At 33.8% G+C, this 23,305-nt stretch overlaps 1 protein-coding gene across 1 annotated transcript; it reads left to right on the plus strand.

The window, feature by feature from the left end:
- Positions 1–478: 478 nt before the first annotated feature.
- On the plus strand, positions 479–23,255 carry LOC121419663. Its single transcript, XM_041614121.1, has 3 exons — positions 479–1,004; positions 22,265–22,582; positions 23,239–23,255. The coding sequence occupies exons 1-3, from the start codon at positions 938–940 to the stop codon at positions 23,253–23,255; spliced, it is 402 nt and encodes a 133-aa protein (XP_041470055.1). The 5' UTR covers positions 479–937.
- Positions 23,256–23,305: the final 50 nt, after the last annotated feature.

Genomic DNA, 23,305 nt, shown 5'->3' on the forward strand with positions numbered 1-23,305 from the left:
CGACCTTGCACTATCCTGCACTCTGAAGTGAGAGTTGAATATCCTGTGATCCGATTTGGACCAATCAGATTACAGAACATTCTTGGGAGTTGCATAATACATTTTGGATCAATGGTACGTTGTGTGTGCACCGGTACGAATGTTTGACATTCAGTCTCCCATTTGCTCGCGTACAACAAGCTAAGTAGGGGTTGTATAATAGTGATTATCTTTTACACATTCCTGCAGAAGATTCACTTTTTTCTTTTTTTTTTAACCATCCGCCTTCATCCTTTTTTAAGATGAATGAATTCTTATAAATAAATGAGTAGAAACAGTGAGACTGATTTTTTATAAGCTATAGCAAAATAAAATAAACCGTGGCTCAATGTTCTTTTGGGATTTTTTTTTATCCACACTATACAGACACAAACGTCGTGAAAACCAGGAGTGTCTATGCGTGAGAACAATATTGAGTACCTCCACATTACGGTATTCAGTATTCCGTTGACGCCTCTCCATTGGTCTGCGCTTTTGTGCAGTATCTCTCAGCCGACTGTGTTTCTGTAGGAGAGCTCACTCGGAGCATGGATTTAGAAATTGCTTGAAAGTTTCTACCCAACGAGAAATCAAGACAAAATCAACTCGGATCTAAAATTCATCTTGCAACCTGTCGTTCGAGGTTCTAACACTTTGAGCTCGGCTCGGATTGCCATTAATTTTTATTTGGATTGATTTTTTGCTCTTTGTCCGAGTCTGTGGTCTGAGTTTTTGCCATTCTGAGTGTATCCTCATCAAAAACGATACCATCACTTACCAATTTTGTAAAGACTGCAGCCTTGTGATAAGAAACGGCTACAGCAAACGGAATATCATCAATGTTATTTCAATAGTCACCATCTACCATTGTTGTACCATTCATTTCATATCAGCAAAAGTATATTACTTTGCAGTCATCATGCTCACACCAAACAGAATATATGTCATCTTCATCGTTTTCATGGTCATGTGTTGCGTATCACAATGTGAGTAAATGTTCTAATTTTTAAGGGTTCAATCTATGCCAATTTACCTATGAATATGCAATATTGCACCCATGTTCTCGGATTTATTTTTTTTATTCTGTACACATGAAATTTCACAAGGGCCAAGCAAAAAACCCAAAAAATATATAATGCAAACGGCCCGGCGGTTCTCGCTCAACGGCCCGCTCTTTTCTCTTTACTTTGACAAAAATGGACGTTACCAACTTTCAAAGGGCCATTGCGTCGTTTAAAATCCAGATGGAATGATCCTTGATAGTCTTCGTATTACAGTGTAGAAACCATTCTCTTTAATCATGTTTTTTTTTTTCATTTTTTGTATTACATTCAAGAAGTGATATATCCTTGATTGATGAGACAAACCATTATTCAAAGGCACGTGTAAAATGTACAATAATGCAGATAAGGACAAAGAGTGCACTGTCGAAACAATAATTGATTAGAAACTTGCTTATACGAAGTAAGAATATTCGTCTGTAAAATTGTATTTGATTTGTATTAATTCATATTACTTTGTATTATGTTTTGAATGGAAATGAAATAACGAATTAAATTTAATTGAAGAATGGATACGGGTAGGTGGGCAGTATGTTGCCCCGTGTTGGTTGATTTTTTTTTCATTTCATTTATTAGTTTTTGCAACATTTTTCATAACAAATTTCTGGACAAGAAAATACATATCTCAAATTTGACATCAAGATAATGAACAATAATTTGTATATAAATCATCAAGTATATCTTACATAAATGAAAAATATTAAGTGGTATTTTCTGTTACACAGTGAATAGGATAGTTGCAAGGGTCGTCACAAAAGCAAAGCTTGAAAACGTAACAGCCCTGAAAAATAATGAATATCTGTTGTCATTAAACGTGCAAGTGCATGAGGGACTGAGAGGGGGGGGGGGGTCAAGGGAGATGCTTGGTCCTTAGCAACGAAATTTCAGCTTGAGTGAATTTGGCAATACATTCCAAATATGAGGTCAATGATGTCCTAATGGTTTATGTGCAAATAGTGTCCTGGGATTCTTTAAGTAAATATTTATTGCATGTTTTTGTTGGATAAGAGTGTAAATTGTTATTATATGAAAACAAGTCCGTGAATACTGGAGGAAGCATGTCATAATTATATCTATACATAAACAGCGCTATTTGTAAAGTATTTTAATATCATTTATCTTAAATATTTTCAAACGATATAAAAGAGGGTATGTGAAAAGATATGTGGATTTTGAACAAATTCTAACCGCTTTCTTTTGCAATAAAAATATATGATCAAGTCTTGTCTTGCAGCTTTTTCCCCAAATGAGATTACAGTAGTGAATATATGGTAACATCAATGTATTATATATCATAAAAAGAGATTTCTCTGGTAAGATTTTTTTAGTTTACATATTCCTTTCGCTACAGAGGAAGACACGTTGATTATGTGCGGGGTCCATGATAAATACTTGGCTATTGTGATACCAAGGAATTTTACTTATTCTTTTTTATCTAAAAGCACATTATCAATTTTTATATCTTGTGTAAAATTTAAATTTTTATGAGATGATTGAAAATGCATAATATGAGTTTTATTTTTGTTAAGAGAAAACTTATTACATTTAAACCATGATGAAACTTTATTTAATTCTAAATTCTTTATATTTATTAATTCTGGTAAGTTCTTGTGAGATAACAAAAAAATAGTATCATCGGCGAATAAGATGAAAGAAAGAATGGAAGATAAATTTACTATCATTAATGTATACTATACTTATTGTATAGTAAGGCTCGACATTAGCGGTGGCCCGGGGCCACCAGAAATTCATCTCGGGCAACCATTATTGAAAAAAATGTTAAGTTTTGGTGGCCCGAATCGGGCAACCAATGATTTTCAAAGTAGCGCAATTTTTCTCCCGATTTTGCATGCATTTATCAACTTTCTACAATTCAAAATGCAAGCCAATTCGTCATGCGCCTTTTTGGTTAATATATACACAAATACACACACACAAAGATTGCATAGTCATGACAGTATGTAGGCCTACCGCTATAGCACACAGTAACTATTAGCCGCGCCGGCTGTCTGGCTGAGCTTTGCATGCATGAAGCCACTGCAACTAGCTGTGCGTTAGCAGACTATTCAGACTCATGGACCCGCGATATAAAATGTCACTGCTAAGAAATCTTCCCAGAACTTTGAAATTCTACGTCAAAGTCACATTTTACACCAATGAATTGCCCTTCTACAGTCCATATTACTGAAACCTGATAATTTGCAAGCAGTAAAAGGAGGAATTATGACCTCTCTTTCGACTCAAAAAGACCGATTTCCAAATGCCTTAATACACATAAAACACATAGGTGAGTACATCACAGTCCCACGTGTGCATTTGTATGTATGTTGATATTTGGTTTCTTTCGAAGCTGTGTCTCTTCTAGCCAAAAATAAATAGACAGCTTATTTCTTTCTAGTTTATAAATGACTTCTTAAACCACTCTTAAGGAAGTAAATACTTTGGGAAGGCATTTCATTGATATGAAATGTGAATTTTCCATCATTTTGTCAAATATCAGGAAGGAATTTTCTCACTGTTTTTTCCAGATATAACTTTTGCCATTTTCTTATTTTTTTCTTTCGTTTTTTATACCCCTTCCCATTGAATATGCCTGATTAAAAAATAAAATATGTTTCTACTGAATATCAATAATTTTCCCCATTTTTTAATAATTTTCTCTTATTCATTTTACTTCCATTTTCTTTTGTTTTTCTCTATTTTTTTCCTGTTTGTTTTTCCTTCATTTTTTATTTCACTTATATAATTTTTTTCAATATACCATTTTCAAAATTATTTTTTTATTTCCCCCTTTTATACATTGTTATAATTTTGCAGCATATTTTTCTGTGATTTTTCTGTGGAAAAGAAAATAAACTGGAATTGGGGCCTGCATAATCTAGGTTTTAGGTTCAAAAATGAAGAAAGGAAAAATCATTGTTTTGTAAATCTATCGGAGTTTGCTATATGCACTATTTATTTACTTTGCCATTATGAGTGTGTGTCTATACGGAGATAAGTTTACACAACCTGGGAACAATACAATCCTTTTATTCTCTTTCAATCATTGCAATGATAGAACAATTTATATACTGTATTACCACAAAATAAGCAAAGTAAAATAACAGCAAGCACGATTTACATACAAGATGTACAAAGAATAGTGGTAGTGGCTTCAGAATATTTCAGAAGTTTGTTTTATTCATTTTTAATGAATGTTTTTCTTTATATTTTTCGGGCCAATTTATATACCTATCCTGTTCATGATTAGAAAAGTGCTTAAGATGTTCCGTTTTTAGGTCTGAAATTTCATTTTTATTTCTGCTCGCGCTTCGCGCTCTCATCAATATATACATATCCTCTTCATTATTAGAAAAATGCTTAAAATGTCTCGTTTTTGGTCTGAAATCTCAATTTTGTTTTCGCGCTCGCATCAATTGTATAGTTATATACTTATCCTGTTCATGCAAAAAGTGCTTAAAATGTCCAGTATTTAGGTCGGAATGTCATTTTTTCTGCTCGCGCTTCGTGCTTGCATTATTTGATTGTTCATATAGATGTATGTATCGTCTTAATGGGTAAATTCAAACAGTCCTCATAATACTTCCCTTTCGATCAGACCAGAGCGCATGAAAAAATATCTGCTCGCACTGATCACGTTCGCAGTTATTATTTGTTACATACGCATCTTGTTCAGGATCAGAAACATTGCTCAAAATGTTCAATTTTTCAGGACAAATTACATGAATTCCCCCCCCCCCCCAATAAAAATAGCTCGCACTTCGCGCTTGACATATCTAATTATAAGAAGAAAGCTAAGAAGTGACTGTCATACATACATACATATATAAATATAGTGTGTGGGTGTGTGGGGGAGTGTGTGTGTGTAATTATGGAAAATTCAATTGTGTCCCCCCCCCCCGCTACCCTTGAGGAGAGATTTCAGCATTAAAATGCTGATATGTAGACAATAAACCGGACATTTTACAGAGCACTTACATTTGTAAATGAAAAAATAGTGAAAGGTCGATGTTCCAGCTAAAATATGTTTCGTATATTGACTTTAAAACTTGCTCCATATCAGCCAATTGAGCAAGATATAAATCTCATCGAACAGGCAATTGTGGTGCGAAGCGCCAGCAAAAAAAAAATTAGTAACATGAAAGATATTTTTTGCAAGTCTTTTCCTCACATTATTTCATTCACTCGTTTTCCTCCTCTTATTTTCCTTTTTTTTATTTTCTTCTCTCTTTCTTCTTCTTTTCCTTTTTTCTTTTCTTCTTTCTCCTTTTTTTGCTCTGCCAATTTTTTAAGGGGGGCACCTGGGGGCACACCAAATCTCAGGGGGGCACGTGCCCCTCCCCCCGTAGTTACGCCACTGCTCTCTCTCTCTCTTCCTATCTCTCTCCCTTTCATACACCCTTTTTCTCTATAGATCCGTCCTTATGAGTCAGCGTGCATGTATGTCTGTCTTTCCCTACATGTCTTTGCCTTCTCTCTCCAGTTTATTCTTCATCATGGCTTTGTTCTCTTTGGTGTAAAGTGTCGTCCTGTATTTCCGTCAGCTTACTTTTATTCCTCAGCATTACTCATCTACTTTATTTGTTTATTCCTATACTTCCATATCAACATATTTTATTTTCAAATTCTTAAGACGTCGTATCGATACATGCGAATGAGTCCTCCATTTTTAATTGTTCAATATGTTATGATAGGGGATCCAGGCTCTACAATAAGTTTTTCTTAGTGGATCCCTTCATTTCAATACAAGCTTTTGCTATCATTATGGTGCAATTTGTGAACTTTGATAACATTTGATTTGTATTTGTATTTTTTTATGTATTCGATGAAAAGTTTAAAGAAAATAAAATAAACTTGAACTAAATGGGGAATGGAACCTTTGGAACAAGTAGGCATGTGTCGAAACAGAAAAATCAAAGAATAAGAACAAAGAAAGTTGGAAAAAAATCGGACAAATAATGAGAAAATTATGAGCATTTGAATATTGCAATCACAAATGCTATGGAGATCCTCCCATTGGCAATGCGACAAGGATGCATGATGTCACATATGAACAACTTTCCCTTTGATGGACTATAAAATACCCTCAAAATGTCTCTTTTTGTTCTTACTTATAGTGATACAATTCTTTATCCATGATGTATCCTTTAAAAATCTGTAATACATGCCCTCAACTAGAAAGAACACATGATCTACTGATAGATTGAATAAAAGAGGCAATTTAAGAGAAATATATACTAAAGTAATGGGGAGAGTTGTTCACAAGTGACATCACACATCTTTGTCGCACTGTCAATTTGAGGATCTCCATAGCATTAGTGATTGCAATATTCAAATGCTCATAACTTTCTCATTATTTGTCCGATTTTCTCAAACTTTCCTCCATCTGATTCTTTGATTTTTCTGTTTTCACGCAAGCTATCTTGTTTCAAAGGTTTCATTCTCCTTTAAACTTGTACACATATCATTCTCACATAATCATACCAAAAAGAATGTTTACCGTTTGGGTAATTTTTGCCACTTGATCAATTTAGCATAGTAACACGGTAATATATTTATGAATAATCCGACGAACTGGCGTCTAAATTTATTGAGAAATATATGAACGGAAAATTTAATGGAATATATCTACCTTGATTCCGAAGTTCGGTTTAATTGCTCTTTCTGTTTATTATAATTTTACTGGTTTGCTCATAAAAAAAACTGTTTAATTATACTTGGGATCGGTAACAGGCTGGAAAATAACACCAGTAAGCAATACATGGTATTATCTTGTTTGGATCCATCATCAAATTCCAAGCAGTGTTTCTATAATAATGTGTTTCAATATAAAATATTATATCAATAACTTCCCATATACATTTATTTGAAAGCATTCTACTTTTTTAGAACATCGAAATTGTACAAAGTGCACATACAACGGCAAGAAATATTTGCTTATAAGCAAATATTTCTTGCCGTTGTATATACGCATGTCTGGAAGACCTGACGAAAATTCATAATCTGTCCTGTATTTTTAATTTTTAAGAATTTTTAAGAATTTTTTCCCCGAGATTTCAACAATTGATTGTTTAAGTCCAAAAATTATTAACTGATAATCTCATATAACACTCTTCACGGCGAAATAATTGATTTTTTTTTAGATATGCTCCCTTTTCGGTGTGGTAATTGATTTGTTGTGTACTAGTAATTTTCTATTGACTTGGAGTTTTATATTTTATTTGGATGTTTTTCAGCAACAATGTAGTTCTTTTAATTTAACAAACACATTATCTCAATGTAAAAATAATAATAATTATCAGAATTAACATTTCTATAACTAAATTTTGCCAGCTAAGATTATGTGTCTAGCATGCTGAACCCACCATCATATCTTAAACACAAAGGCCCGCATTTTGAACCAGAGGCGTAACTGGGGTCGGTAGCCATGCCTGGAAAGGGGAGGGGGCAAGACCCAAAGAATGTCCCGATCATATCATGATGGGAAAAGCAGTGGCATTATGAGCCAAAAATCTCGAGGGGGATTATTGTGTATTGTATTATGTAATTTGGGGAAGAACTGCGACCGAACAAAAATGTTGATATTTTAATTATGAAAATAATATAACATTCAGAAAATTATACGATATTTGATTTTCTAACTTTTCCTTCTTTTTTTTAATTTTTTATATATTTTTTTTTGGGGGGCTTGGTCGTAATTGTTTTGAGCCCCCCCCCCCCTCATGTGCATGCCCCTGGTGAACATGATTTTTCGTAAGCGTTGGTGCGAAGCTCTATTCAAGATAAGCGTGGTTTAATGAGGGGGTACAGCAGGAGCGTGTGGCAAAAGGTTCTTAAAAGTCCCGAGCGTGCGAAGCATGCAAGAATTTTTGTTTGAACTCTTACTTAGAAAAAGATTTAGACATTACATTCAGAAAATATCTTTATATCTTGCACTTTTCCGGTCCTTTTTCTTTTCTTTCTTCTTTTTTTTTGTGGTTCTTGGTTGTAGAACTTTTCGGGGCCACGCCCCCAAATGCCTTCAATTTGTACATCAGTGCCATGTATGTGGGGTATGGGGCGGAGCCCCAAAACCTTGGAAAATTCAAGATAGCCACTTTTATTGAACCACGGATTTTTTTTTTCAAAAAAACATTACTTCAATGTATTGGCATTATATCAACTAAACATAATAAAGATGGGACATTTCCAAAATGTCCCGAGCGAGCAAAGCGAGCGCGAAGGTTTTGGGCCTTATGAAAATGAAATTTTAATTATGTAACTAAAAGGGCATGTCTATCTGTTGGGTTGAGTGGGACATCTGGAACCTCTCTAAATTCATTATTTTTGTCCTGATTCGACCGTTTTCATTTCATGAAATTTAGCAAAATAGACATACGCAATGTTATATGCCATCCATCTTTCTTCCAATTCTTTTTTTTTCAATCGGCTGCCCGGTCATGCTCTTAATCCCCCCCCCCCTTTTTTTTATTCAGATTTTATGTTAGCATTATTGCTCATTCCTTATTTCTCGTTTATTTTGCCCTCTTTGTTTTCCCTTTGCCGCCATAAATTCCCGTTCCATTTAGCCATCTTTTAATTCTTTAACCCTTTCTCACTTGTTTATAGTATAGGCCCTATTTCAAGATGATCAAATTTATAACATCTTATCCCTTTTCTTTTTCTTGTTTTCTCTTTCCTATATCTTTTTTCCCTCCTTCCTCTTTTTCTCCCTTTTCTTTCCCTTTCCGTTTATTTCTTCCTTTTCCTCTATTTCCGTTCCCCCCCTCAGCTTCGCCAGGGAGGGGGGGGGGGCAGACTGCCCCCTGCCTGTTATGCCACTGTTTTGAACTCTGGTTTTATTTAAACTCTGGTCTACAGTTGTGGGTTAACTATGGGTAGTCGATTGTGCAAGGAATATTTTACAGTACTCATACGAAATAGCTGTATTTGGAATTAATGCTGAAAATTCCATTATTCGTCATTAAAACATAAGAAAAGAGCCGGGTAAAGATAGCAAACATGAATTCTTTTTTTATTTTTGGCATTGACTTCCCATTATTTTAACGGAGAGCATTGCATTCTGAGCAATCGTCAATCTTAGAGCAGTTACGGAAGCCTCCATTTTAAGACCAAAGCTAAGGTCCAAAGCCCTCTATTCTCGTTCTTGGTGGGGCTCATATGTATCATTTGTAGTTCGAGGGGTTATACCGTGTCCTAAGGTTAACCTGCCTGCAGAATACAGCCAAATTTATAGTGCAAAATATGATAAACAAGTTTATTTTACAACTTGAAATTTGTAACAATACAATCCAATAATGTTGGGCACACATATTATGATATGCCAAAAGATATCATCATAACATTGTATTTTGCATACACGCCTGTACACCTGCACCACAAAGACATCAGACATCGAGAACCAGAATACACATTACTGATCGCTTTGGGCAAAACCACGTAACATTTGACCTCAGCTGACAATGCTCTACGACATCAACGTTTTGTTGTTGTGAATAGAATTCCCGCCAGTACAGTGTAAATATGAAAATTATAATAATATAACTACACGTATAAGTTAATCAGACGTTTCTAATCAAGGCAAAACGAAAAATATATTCAGGGGGTATTTTTAGTTATTTAGTTGTGCACTATATAAGATGAATTTTTCACATAATATGTAAATAATTTTTTTTTTAATAGTGCACATCTCAATACAAAATAAAATCTGAATAAGTTTTTCCGTTTTGTTTTATTTTATACAAAATGATGGAGTTGCATAAATGGATATCCACTTGTGTTAGGAATCTTTAGCAGTAAAAGTTAAATTAGTCAGCTCATATGACTTACCTGATTAAACATAAATGCCAAAATAGTTGCCGTCTTTATGAAGAACATTATAAAAGTGACAAGTAAAAATAGGAAGCACATCATGCTTATTCAGTTTTAATATGTATTGCTTTATCCCAATCTTAACACGGAGTTATACCATGGACCTATTCCGTAATAAGTCCATGGTTATACCATATGGCATAAGCCAATGTAAACATGAATTTAGAATACCGGCCAACGGTGTACATAATTATAACGTACACTATGGGATAACATACAAGTATTTGAAATTTTCCAATAATGTGTATGTTATAAATACAATACGATGATGTTGTATGCACGAATATGATATCCCCAATAGGTTTCACAATCAGACTGTGTTCATTGGTACATCTAAAGCTGTACTCAAACATGACAAAGACATCGAACAACGATCGCCTATATATATAGACACCTGGGGCCTGTTGCATAAAACTTTTTACCTCAGAAAACTCTGGTAAAAACTGAAAACTTAGGTTAGTCTGATTTTTGCCATTGACTTTAACACAGGGCAAAACTCTGGTAAAAACAACCTGAGTTTTCTCAGGTAAAAAGTTTTATGCAACGGGCCCCTGATCGGTTTGGGGAAAACCACGTAACATTTGACCCCAGCTGACAACACGCTATGATGCAAACGTTTGGTTGTCATAGATTGCATCCCCGCCAGGAGAGTGGAGGTATGGAAAGGTATAGTATATCAGGCAAAATTTATGAAGCTGTACAAAATATAAAACGTATATGGAAATGAAGATATCATATAGAAAAGGGTTCCCTGGATTATTCCGAATTGATAGTCATTTTAATTTTCAATGAATTAAAACATGATCATTAATATTCATGGAATTATATGTAAAGCATTCAGAATATAATATAATTATATATATATATATTAAATAAAAAATAAAAAAAATGTAATGCATTGCAGTTCCAACAAAGTTTATTTCCAAGTAAAATATATATATGCATATATATATATATATATATATATATACCCGGGGCCCGGGTTCCATTCCCGGCGGAGACATTTTTTCGGCATCACCAATTTTTCCAAAGGATAGATAGCTCTGGGGAACCTTGATTTAAGCTACGCCTACCATTGTTCTCTTCATCCATTTCTTTACAATATTTAAATAAAAAGAGTTGCCAAAAGCTGTTGTACATGTATAACTTTACACATTTGTATTTCTTCCCCCATACATGTACTGTATCGAAGCAATAGCTTTGATCCAGCTGAGGCATGGCGGCTTGTCATTGTTCTAAACCCACCTTCACCTGACAAAGGAAATTATAATTGGTATAGTGTCGAAAATCTGTCTATCTGACGGTCAATCGGATTGGGTTCGCCCTAGCCATTAACCCGTCTCTGTGGTCTAGTGGTTAAGGCACCGGCGTTCAAAGCTGGGGGCCCGGGTTCGATTCCGGCAGAGACATTTTTTCGGCATCACCAATTTTTCCAAAGGGTAGATAGCTCTGGGGAACCTTGATTTAAGCTACGCCTACCATTGTTCTCTTCATCCATTTCTTTACAATATTTAAATAAAAAAAGAGTTGCCAAAAGCTGTTGTACATGTATAACTTTACACACACACACACACACACACATATATATATATATATATATATATATATATATATATATATATATATATATATATATATATATATATATATATATATATATATATATTTATATATATATATATATATGTGTGTGTGTATGTATATATATCATATGTAATGAAAGAAAAGAATTTATGGATATATGTATCATATGTATAAATATCTGGCAGCTTGGCATTGTTTAAGACTCGCCTAAACCCGACAATGGAAATTTGATTGGTTGTCATGGTTGTGTCGAGAATCGGTTGTCTGACGGTCAATTAGATCGGGATCGCCCTAGCCACTAACCCTTCTCTGTGGACTAGTGGTTAAGACACCGGCGCGCCGGTGTCACCAAGGCGTTCAAAGCTGGGGGCCCGGAATGGATTCCCGGGAGAGGCTTTTTCCGGTATCATCAGTTTTTTCCAAGGGTAGATAGCCCTGGGGACCTTGATTTTTAGCTAAGCTCTGCGTACATGTACCTTTGTTCTCTTAATTCATTTCTTTCACATCTTGTTTAAATTCAAAAGTTGCCAAAGCTGTTGAACATATTATATAAACCCCTCAAAATAAGTTTGGAAATATGAGTTTGGCCATTACTTTCTCCCAATTCCTAATTTTACACAATGCATATTTGACATCATTCAAAAGATCACTTAATTTTCTTTAAAATGATACCATGCTTGTTATGATCATGCCATCACGAAAAGATTCAATAGTGTTGGATGAGGTCTGAATTGAAAAGCAGCAAAACGAGCAAAAAAAGTTTGGAAATCTGAGTTTGGCTATTAATTTCTTCCAACTGCCAGTTTTACACAATGCATATTTGAAAAGATCATCATTCGAAAGATTATTTAATTTTCTTTAAAATGATACCTGCTTTTTATGATCATGCCATCATTATCTTCATTCAAATGATTATTTGATTCTCTTTAAAATGATACCATGCTTTTTATGATCATGCCATCATGAAAACAGCAGGATTCAAAAGTGTTGGATGAGGACTGAATTGAAAAACTGCAAAACGATAAGAAATAGTCATGAAGCGTCAATTATACAGAACATGATCCTTTTGTCTGTGTCAATAGAGATGAAAATCCATTCAAATCAAGCCCCTGCTTCATCATTTTTTAATGTTTTCTTGAGGTTTATGTAGTGATGTTCTGTGAGATAACATGGTTTGAAATACCCATGCATGTTTGTTTGTTTGTTATTTGTTTGCTTGTGCAGGGGTGTGTTTGATTCCATGTTGATGTTAAGGTGCATGAAAGTGATTAAAGGAAACCGCTGAGAAACTCACTCATCACCACTAAAAGAAAGAACAGTGACTTTCAACATTGTGTCATTTTGCAACTTTTGAATTTTCACCTTGCCACACATTTCAAAGCACTGCACCTCCATGTGAACGATCATATCATGTAGGGTGTCATTTTAAAGAAATTTAAACAATCTATTCGTTGATATTAATTACACATTGATATTTACTAAAACCGAGAAAGGATTATCGATCAAAGTCAGATTTCAAAACTTTTTTAGGAGTTTATAATATATCAGGGACGAATCAATGATTTTCCAAAAGGGTGGGCAAAAAAAAAATTGACAAGCGAAACAAAGTCTTTACTTTCAAAAGTGTCTTTTTAACGACATTTTTTTACATTACAAATTTTAATTGTGCCTCTCAAAGGGGGGCACGGAACGGCTCCCAAACCCCCCCCCCCCCCCCCCCCATGTCTATGAGAGAGAAAAGGGAAATTTTAACAAAAGTGACATGATGTATTGTTTCATGGACGAATTTTGGTACTTCTGCCAACATTTTTTGTCATGAAACTTCGCACATAACTTCGGAGGGACACTATCCAAAAGGCGCGCACTTGATAAGGCACAGAGTGGGGCCAATTGTAATGCCTTGAACTCTCTTCTCAATTGCATAATTCTCGAATATCGTGTGCTTACTGAAGCATTAAACATCGGGATTTTTATAAAAATCAAATATTATGCAAGAAGATTATAGACAGATATCCATAGTTAGCAATTTCATTTCTTCCAAAAACGTAAAAAAGAGATATTCACATTCCACATGTTTATTCAAGCGTGAATGTTTAACTAAACGCCTTTGAATCATCGAACCATGTTAATTTGGCATGAACATAACAAAAAAAATGTTGATAAGATAATTTTAGTTCACAAAATGAAACAGTAATACCTATGATATTTGAAAATCGTATTTTTTTTACCGTTAAATGATGAATATTGTTGAAGAGAGTCTTCAAAAAATATCTGTCATCATATTCGATCACTTTTATCGATAGAAATGTGTAAAAAAATCAAATAATTGCACATTTAACTTGTATTTATTCAACCGTGAAATTTAGCACAAAAAGGTGTATCGTATTTTAGAAAGTACCTTTTACAAACCTTCTGAAGATTTTTCCATGAGAATGTGGAATTCGTTACAATAAAATGGATATTTGGCTTGTGACTTTTAAAAACAAACCTGTTATGAATGAATGACATCGATGTGCGAGGCTTAAATTATCCACATTTCTTCACATAAACTGGTAGTATGAAACAATCAAGATTTAATCCGATGATGAAATTGGAGACTTAGATGAAAGTTAGAAATATTGATGGGCATAATCCCCCGAATTGGTTAAAAGAAAAACAAGGTTGAACATGTTACAATATGATACAAATGTGCATACACACACACACACACCCTCACCTGCTCATAAATGTATCAACTCCTCTTGTAGATCGACACAAAAGCAAATTTACTTTCTTATGCACCAAAAAAATCAAATCCAAAGTATTTCACTATTGTAAAGGGGAATTATTACTCATCAGATAAGTAACCTCCCCTATCAAAATAGTGAATAAGGCTGGCAGAAATTATCTTTCAAAAAAGACATAATTTCAGTACATATTTATTACTCATCAGATAAGTAACCTCCCTTATCAAAATAGTGAACAAGGCTGGCAGGAAATTTCAGTCCATATTTCTGCATTCAAAAAATCTAGATTTGATGGTTACTTTGTTGAATATGACCTACGTAATATTTTTTTTTTGCAGGAGTTTCTGCATTTATTCAGAAATCAATGATAAATTTACTTGTTCAAATAATTGAATGAATACAATTTAAATGTGACGATTAAAAAGACACATTGTAAATAATACAGAGAAAACTGATAATTAAATCATACCTAAGCATGTGATATAGTTCGGTAAAATACAGGGGCTAGCTATTATAAGCACAGAGGTGCTTGAAGCAATAGCAGCCAGGAGATGAAAACCATCATAAATTATATTTGATAAACTGATCGTCACGAAATATAAGATCTAAAAATATATATACATTGGTCGAAAAAAATTGGTAAAAAGAAGTGCAAGTGTGTGCATGTGGGTGAGTGCAGGTGAATCAAATTAGGTATACTTAGAAATAAGAAATTTTTCAACGAAGCTTTAAACGAATAGAGAGATGTACATTGTTTAATATCATGTGGCAATGCATTCCAAATATCTGGGCCATGGTGACGTAGCGTCTTATGAGCGAGTAATATTCTTGGTTTGGTTAAGTGAAGATCTGTCGAATGCTGTGTTGGATATTGTGAATGTCTTTGTTGTGAACAAAAAATTGCGAAATGGAATCGGGATAATATTGGATGAAAATTTAAACATAAATATGGCCGTTTGATAAATGTTAATATCTTCAATTTTCAATGTTTCTAAGTTGTGAAATATTGCATCAGTATGTGTAATGAAATATGAATGAGTACATATGCGGAGTGCTTTCTTTTGGAGACGGAAAATCGTTTCTATTTTTACCTTACTACTATACCCCCATACTAAGTTGCAGTAAGATAAGTGGGATAAAACGAACAAATTATAAAGCATAAATAACGATTTTTTTTTAAGAGATAATATTATAATCTAAACAAAATTCCTATTCCTCTGGATGCCATCATGCAAATATTGTGAATGTTACTGTTCTAGGTTAAATTTGAGTCAATCCATACACCTAGAAATTTGGTTTCTTGTTTTTTTCTCACCTGCATAGCAGAGTGAGACTACAGGCGCCGCTTTTCCGACGACGGCGGCGGCGTCAACATCAAATCTTAACCTGAGGTTAAGTTTTTGAAATGACATCATAACTTAGAAAGTATATGGACCTAGTTCATGAAACTTGGCCATAATGTTAATCAAGTATCACTAAACATCCTGCATGGGTTTTATGTCACATGACCAAGGTCAAAGGTCATTTAGGGTCAATGAACTTAGACCATGTTGGAGGAATCAACATCGAAATCTTAACCTGAGGTTAAGTTTTTGAAATGTCATCATAACTTAGAAAATATATGGACCTAGTTCATGAAACTTGGACATAAGGTTAATCAAGTATCACTGAACATCCTGCATGAGTTTCACGTCACATGACTAAGGTCAAAGGTCATTTAGGGTCAATGAACTTTGGCCGAATTGGGGGTATCTGTTGAATTACCATCATAACTTTGAAAGTTTATTGGTCTAGTTCGTTAAACTTGGACATTAGAGTAATCAAGTATCACTGAACATCCTGTGCGCATTTCAGGTCACATGACCAAGGTCAAAGGTCAATGAACTTTGGCCGAATGGGGTGTATCTGTTGAATTACCATCATATCTCTGTAAGTTTATTGGTCTAGTTCATAAAAAGTGGACATAAGAGTAACCATGTATCACTGAACATCTTGTTCGAGTTAGAGTAGTTTTCAAAGTCAGCACTGCTGCTATATTGAACCGCGTGATGCAAGTAATACGGCCAGAGGCGTTCCACTTGTTCAGTGATAGGGATGTCATCTATGTATATATTAAGGAACATTATGTTTAGTTTGAATGTGTTTAAAATACTTAAAATTTGTTTTGCTTATATTTAGGGAGAGTTTCTCAATTTTAAACCATTTTGATAATTTCTTTAATTCTAAATTAAGTGTCGGTACGAGTATATTAAAGTCTTTGTGGGAATAGAAGACATTTGTATCGTCTGCAAATAAAACATATGTTAATTCTCGAGATGCATTTACAATATCATTCATATAAATCAAAAATAGCAAGGGACCTAAAATCGATCCTTGTGGTACTCCACATTTCATGATACAAATATTGGATGTTTTTTATTTGAAAGAAACATAATGGCGTCGATTACTTACGTAATCTTTGAACCAAGTGAAAACAAACCCCTGATTCCATATCTCTTTAATTTACAAAGTAAAATGCGGTGATCCATTGTATCGAATGTTTTTGATAAGTCCATAAAAACCCCAACATTGTGTTCTTTTTTTAGAGAGAGAATCAGATATTTTGTCGAATAATTGTAAAATTGCATAATTGGTTTAATGATTCTCTCTGAAACCATATTGATTTGGAAATAATATATAATTATTGTTCAAAAATGAATACAATCGCTTGTAAACCATGTAAACTACTTTTTCAAGAATTTTAGAGATACTCGGTAATAAAGATATTGGTCGGTAGTTGGAAGTGAGACATGGGTCATCTTTCTTATATATTGGTATTATTTTTGCAATCTTAAGTGGATCGGGAACAATGCCATGAAACAGAGAGAGGTTAAAAATATGCATGAGCGGTGAAGCTATAAAATGAATTGTTTTAATAAACAGACACTTATTCCATCATGCCCTGAAGTTGGTTTCAAAGACCTAACAATTTCTAAGATGTCATGAGTATTAGTCGGATTAAAAAATAAAGAATGTTCTGGAAAGTCGTTTAAGTATTCAGAAAAGTCATTATCATTAGATACTATTTTTTAAGCTAAATTTTGACCGATATTATTGAAGAAGTTATTAAAGGCATTAGCAACATCACTTGGGTTTCGCAAGTGTTGACCATTTTCTACGAAAATTGATGTCATCATAGTTTTCTTTTTTTCTTACCTTATACCTCATTTACAGAATTACATAATGAATTTTTTTAATCTATTTGTTCTTTTTCAATTTGATCAGAAAAGTAAGATTTGCGAGCTAGGCGAATAACTGAAGTTAATTTGTTGGGGATTTTTTTGTATTTATTTATGTTTTGAATTGTAGGCGATTTAATGGGTATTTTATAAAGTCTCTTCCGAGTAAAAATGGATTTAATTATACCTCGTGTAACCCACGGTTGTTTGATCTTCTTTTTACTCGATTTAACTCTTAGTAATGGCACTTTTTTATCATAATAATAAAGAAGTTGATTTAAGAATATTACATAAGAGTCATTTGCATTTTGCTCTAGGTAAATATCATTCCAATCTTCTTCGGCCAAATCTACCTTAAGTGATTCTATATTACGTTGGGTTTCATTCCGTCTGGTTATGTTTTCTTTGTTCCTAGGTTGGTGAGGGCGTTTGTCATTTGGATACATTGCAAAAAATAGGCAGATGGTCTGAAATATCATAGTATGTTATTCCATTATCACTTTTATCAAGTGCATTAGAAAAAATATTATCAAGAATTGTATTTGATATGTTAGAAATTCTAGTTGGTTTATTAACGAGATGTCGTATTCCAGATGATGATAGTAAATTAGTAAAATGTTGACCTATTGTAGTATAGGGAAATGACAAATTAATGTTAAAGTCGCCCATGATATAGATTTTTTTGTTTTCTCGAGAAACTGATTCGAGACTAAATTCCAATTCATTTAAAAATATATCAGCATTATTGGTTGGGGTCTATAGATTACACCGAATATTTTATTCTTATTTTTAGCGTTATGAATTTCAATGAATAAGGATTCCATATTTTGAAGTTCAATATCATGTCTTACTTTGTAATTAAGATCTTTATGTACATAGAGAGCGACACCTCCTCCCTTACCAACTTTTCGATCTATATGGAGGAAGTTGTAATTATCAATCTTGTAAATTGGAGGAGACATTGGATGCAACCATGTCTCCGTGAGACCAATAATAGAACATGGAAATGTGTTTAATGTGGATAAAAATTCGCAGAAAGTATAAAAAAAATTGTAAGCTTCTTATATTTAATGCATTAAACTAAAGAAGTCGGGAATATCACTTTGAGCTAATTTATGAAAAGCCTTATTAAATTCATTGGCTGTATAATATTTGCACTGGGGTGATAAGGTTTCCCCGTTTAATACATCAGGGGCCTGTTGCATGTCATGGTCTTTCGTAGAACCATTCTACGTAAGAACGAGATATCGCTCAACTGTTTCACAAAGCCGATTTGGGCGATACGAAGAATGGTCCTTGGAAAGACACCTCCAGACATGTCCTACGTAGGCATGATCTTCTTTGCACACCGCCCGCCACCGTCGGCATTGAGAGAAAATGCGTTTACGGCAAGCCACACTGACATATCACCTTTAAACATATTTTTTAGGGGGTTGATGATGCATTTTATCTGGGATGGCGCCAAGTTATTTTTTATATGGGGGCTAGTTGTCATCAATTTCACGTCGACAAGACGACCAAAAACGGATGTCATTTTAACTTCTCCGGGGGTAATGCAGGGGGGTAATGTAGGCCCAAATATTTTTTTAAAATATGTCTTCGTTTATTCTTCCTCCGTCCTATCCCCACCCCTTTTCCATTAAAAAAATAAACTTGAACTATCGAAATGGGCGGCACTATCTCTCTGACCCCTCATGCTTTCTCATTATAGATAATTGAACAACATGAAAGACTTCTTTAAAATAAATTTTGTAAGGAAAAAATACATGTTTATAACGTTAAGCAAAAAAAAAAACGATACAAAACTAAAATGTTAAACATCTAAATCATTTATTTATTTTTATTTAATTTTCATTAGGATTATTATTTTTTGATGAGATTAAATTTAATCAATGAAAATTAATTCTTGGATTTGGGATAACTTGAGATGTGAAACAGTAAAACAAAAAAAAAATCTGCAGTATCAAAATAGCTAATAAAAATTCGAGATACAGATTAGGCCTATATACGAATCCATCACATGAAGATAAGTTCATTAAATAAAATATTATGAAAAGTCCATACAAAGAGGCGCATTTTAAATCGTAGGGTGGGCCCACTTTCGGCTCCTATGTCATGTTAAAAGAATCACGGTAGTCTCTCTACTCCTTAACTTTGAAATGTTGAACATATATATATATATTGTATATTCTCAAACCTTATATTCTTATATAAACTTCCATAGATCAAGTGATCAACTTTAAATATGACCAACGTTTATGATCGTTGTAATTTTTAAGCATTTTTTCGGTTAATAGTATTTTCTCCATAGCGGATTGCACAATTTTTTCTGTGTTTTAATTATTATTGCAAAGCACTACTTTATTCACTTGGAAATGTTTGCAGCAATGTTCATATTTTCCTTCTCTTCGGTTACTCATCATGCAACTGAGGTATGTTTATACTCTAATCACTCACATTTGTATTTCTTGCGTTATATCTGACAAATAAAATAAATAAATTAGATTTTTCACACGCAGCCTCTCATATTTCCCCTTAGTCTCATACAATCAGACACTGTTGATTTTTGTTTTGACAAGGGTCTCTTTCGTTGATATATCAATGAAAGGTGTCTCTAAAAGGACACCGTGTTCTAAATAAGTGAAATAATGAAAAATTCGATTTTATTCAGTTATGTTTGTGAATCTTTAAAGTTTTTTCTCTTTTTACCTCATAAACTAAGCTCCATACTTAAATTCTACAATCAGTAATAAATAAAACATCATTTGATCTCCTTTTATTGAAATAAATGATTTTATGAAAAGTCGTCATTCTGAAATAAAAGGTTCAGGTGACGATGAAGACTAAATATTTTTCCGATACTATCGATATCAAACGATGTCGCGGACTTGGAAGACAAAATTGCCTTCGTGAAACGGAAAGCGCTGATTTGTCGCCAATCTTCCTATCTCGGAAGAATGGTCCTAGGACGTTCCTACGTATCGCTCATCTCGTCATGCAACAGGCCCCTGCTCTATTGAAAGAGAATAGATAAGATTATGTTTGCAATCGTTGAAGAAGTATCCGAGGTGCGTGGTTCATGTGAGTGCAAGTAAGGGTGTATGCCAGAAGCATTGAAGAAAGTATTATACATGTTCACTTATGTGTGATGATCTGACAGACTCGGGCTGGTGCTTACATCACTGTCATTAAAATAAGTTATACGATGGATCTTTGAAAATATTGATATATCTTTATATAATTGTCCAATATTCAGTAAAATAAGTTTCAAAGCTAATATGAAATTGAAATTACTTTTTAATGCTATCATTAAAGGGAAATTAAACCTTTGAAACAAGATAGCCTGTGTTAAAACAAAAAATTCAAAGAAACAGATCAACAAAATTTTGAGAAAATTTGAATAAATAAGAATGAATAAATAAGAAAGTTATGATTTATGAGCATTTGAAGTGTGGATCATTATTATAATGTACCGTGATCCTTTAGTTGGCAATGCGAAAAAGATGTGTGATTTCACTTGTGAACAACTTTCCCATTACTTCTCTATATGTTTCACTTAAACTGACTCTTTTATCACATCTATCACTAGATCATGTATTCTTTTTATAAGAGGACATGTGATATGTTTTTTAAAGAATACATTATAGATAAAGAGTTTGTATCACTATAGGAAAGAGCAAAAATTACATATTAGGTACATGTATCTTATTGTCCCTCACAGGGAAAGTTGTTCACATGTGACATCACACATCTTTGTCGCATTGCCTATGGAAAGATCTCTATAAAACTATTGATCGCAATATTCAAATGCTCATTAATTTCTCATTATTTGTCCAATTTTTTTCCAAACTTTCTTTGATCTTATTCTTTGATTTTTATTTTTACATACAAGCCCACTTATTCCAACGGTTTCATTTCCTTTTAATAAAACCACTCCAAATATACATGTAGTTTTGAACAGTAAGCTCCCACTTTGGAACTTTAAATCATTTCAACAAATCATCTATCAGCGATAATGCAAATCATTGAATTCTGGAGGCCATCTTGGATCCATTCAATTAAGCTGCCTTTGCGCTTTCCGGAATGTTTGGGACTTTAAGTATACTAGTGATCATAGAAAAATGCATTGTGATGAAAACAAATGCTGCAATGTGTTCCAAGTTGGGCCAAATTTTGGCTAAAATGACTGGGCTAATATTCGCTCCTTGACTAGGTGACATACTTCGCAGACATTTCAAAAATATTCAGCATGCTAAAATTCATTCACAAAATATTTGCATTCTATATATAATCAATTCAAATAATAGCTCCCAAATTGACGGCAACATTACGGAATATTGACGACAGGTAGGCCAAGATCGGCATCGTCTTATTATTATTTTCCCATCGACGAGTGCATGTGCTGGAAATCGATTCTGAAAACATGTATGATCTAACTTCGCTGACAAAAGTTCTGTGGAGATTTTTACAAAAAGCCAAGCTGAGATAATGAGTGAGATATGCTTATCGGCTTATCAATATCAGGTAGACTGCAGAATGTTATAAAATTGGTTAATATACTACGTTTTACAAACATCTTTTTGATGGTTCTTGCTTGCAAAATGATTTTCTGATGGTTGTTAAGAAGTTCGGATTTTTTTCGCAACTGGCGCTTAAGGTAACAGATTTGCTGATATTTGTTCATTACTTTCAGTTATACTTATCTAATCGAATTTGGAAGATATCATTCATTCAAACATGTTGAGGATATAAATATCAATAATTGTACTTTTGCATTCATTAACAGCATTCAGGCTTCAAACAGAGGAGAGTTTAACAGCGGTGCGAGGCGGAATAATCTCCGTACCCTGTAAGGTCTCCGTTCCAGCACATGCAGTCTACTGGTACAAACACAACTTCACTGGAGCACCATATGCCGGAGCATCACTCGTAGCTCGAGATTTTTTCGGGTTTACAGATCCCTTACAGGGCTTTGAGAGGTTCAGCATCACCAAGGACTACAGTTTGTTCATTAGAAACATCACTGTTCACGACGAGACGACCTACTCATGCCTAGTTGAGGAGATTGATTGGGAAAGAGGCTATACGGACTTAAGAGTTATAGGTAAGGGCGACACAAGTTGGGGAATATATGTGACTGCTTGTTTTATACATGTAAACCCTTTTCATCCCACAAAATCAGTACTAAACCACTACTATACTGATAAAGAAGAAATATCTACAGATCATTTGGACAGCCATTCAGACTTAAAGCTTGTGTATAGTTTTGGTAAATCCACCAAAATGCACCTATCACTATTCCAATTCATTGCTAGCTAATATGAATGGATATGCCCTATAACAGTTATGATGTGGAGGATATGAAATGAAAATGTGTTTTACAGGATAAATTTTGCGATTTTACATGGAAATTTATCTTGATCGGGTCACCCGATCAAATTAAAATATCTGTGTGTTTTTGTCTTTCAATTAAATCCTATTCCAAATCATGGAATGGGCTGAAACTTTTAAGATATGTTCTTTGTCTGTAACTTTTGGATATCTAATCACTAAATTTATAAGATAAGTGCTTGAATGCCTATTTTTTTAATTTAAAACAAGCATCGCCGAGAGAGGGCGCTATATATCCAAGATTTGAATATTTGAAATTTTCTCAGAGAAGTGCGGTTGGAAAAATATCTAACGGTCTCTACGCTTCAGTAAGACTGTCATATTAGATGATATTCGATTATCAATCACATTATTGACCCTTTACCAAAGCTACACACAGGCTTTAAGATGGAGCTGATGTTGTTTCCAATAAAAGTAGTAATAAATATAATAATAA

This window comes from Lytechinus variegatus, chromosome 8 (genome assembly GCF_018143015.1).
Source record: "Lytechinus variegatus isolate NC3 chromosome 8, Lvar_3.0, whole genome shotgun sequence".
Classification (NCBI taxonomy): Eukaryota; Metazoa; Echinodermata; class Echinoidea; order Temnopleuroida; family Toxopneustidae; genus Lytechinus; species Lytechinus variegatus.

Coding starts and splice junctions, on each gene's coding strand:
- LOC121419663 (XM_041614121.1), top strand. CDS start 938: ATGCTCACACCAAACAGAATATATGTCATCTTCATCGTTTTCATGGTC. Junction 1,005..22,264: donor CATGTGTTGCGTATCACAAT/GTGAGTAAATGT, acceptor ATTCATTAACAG/CATTCAGGCTTCAAACAGAG.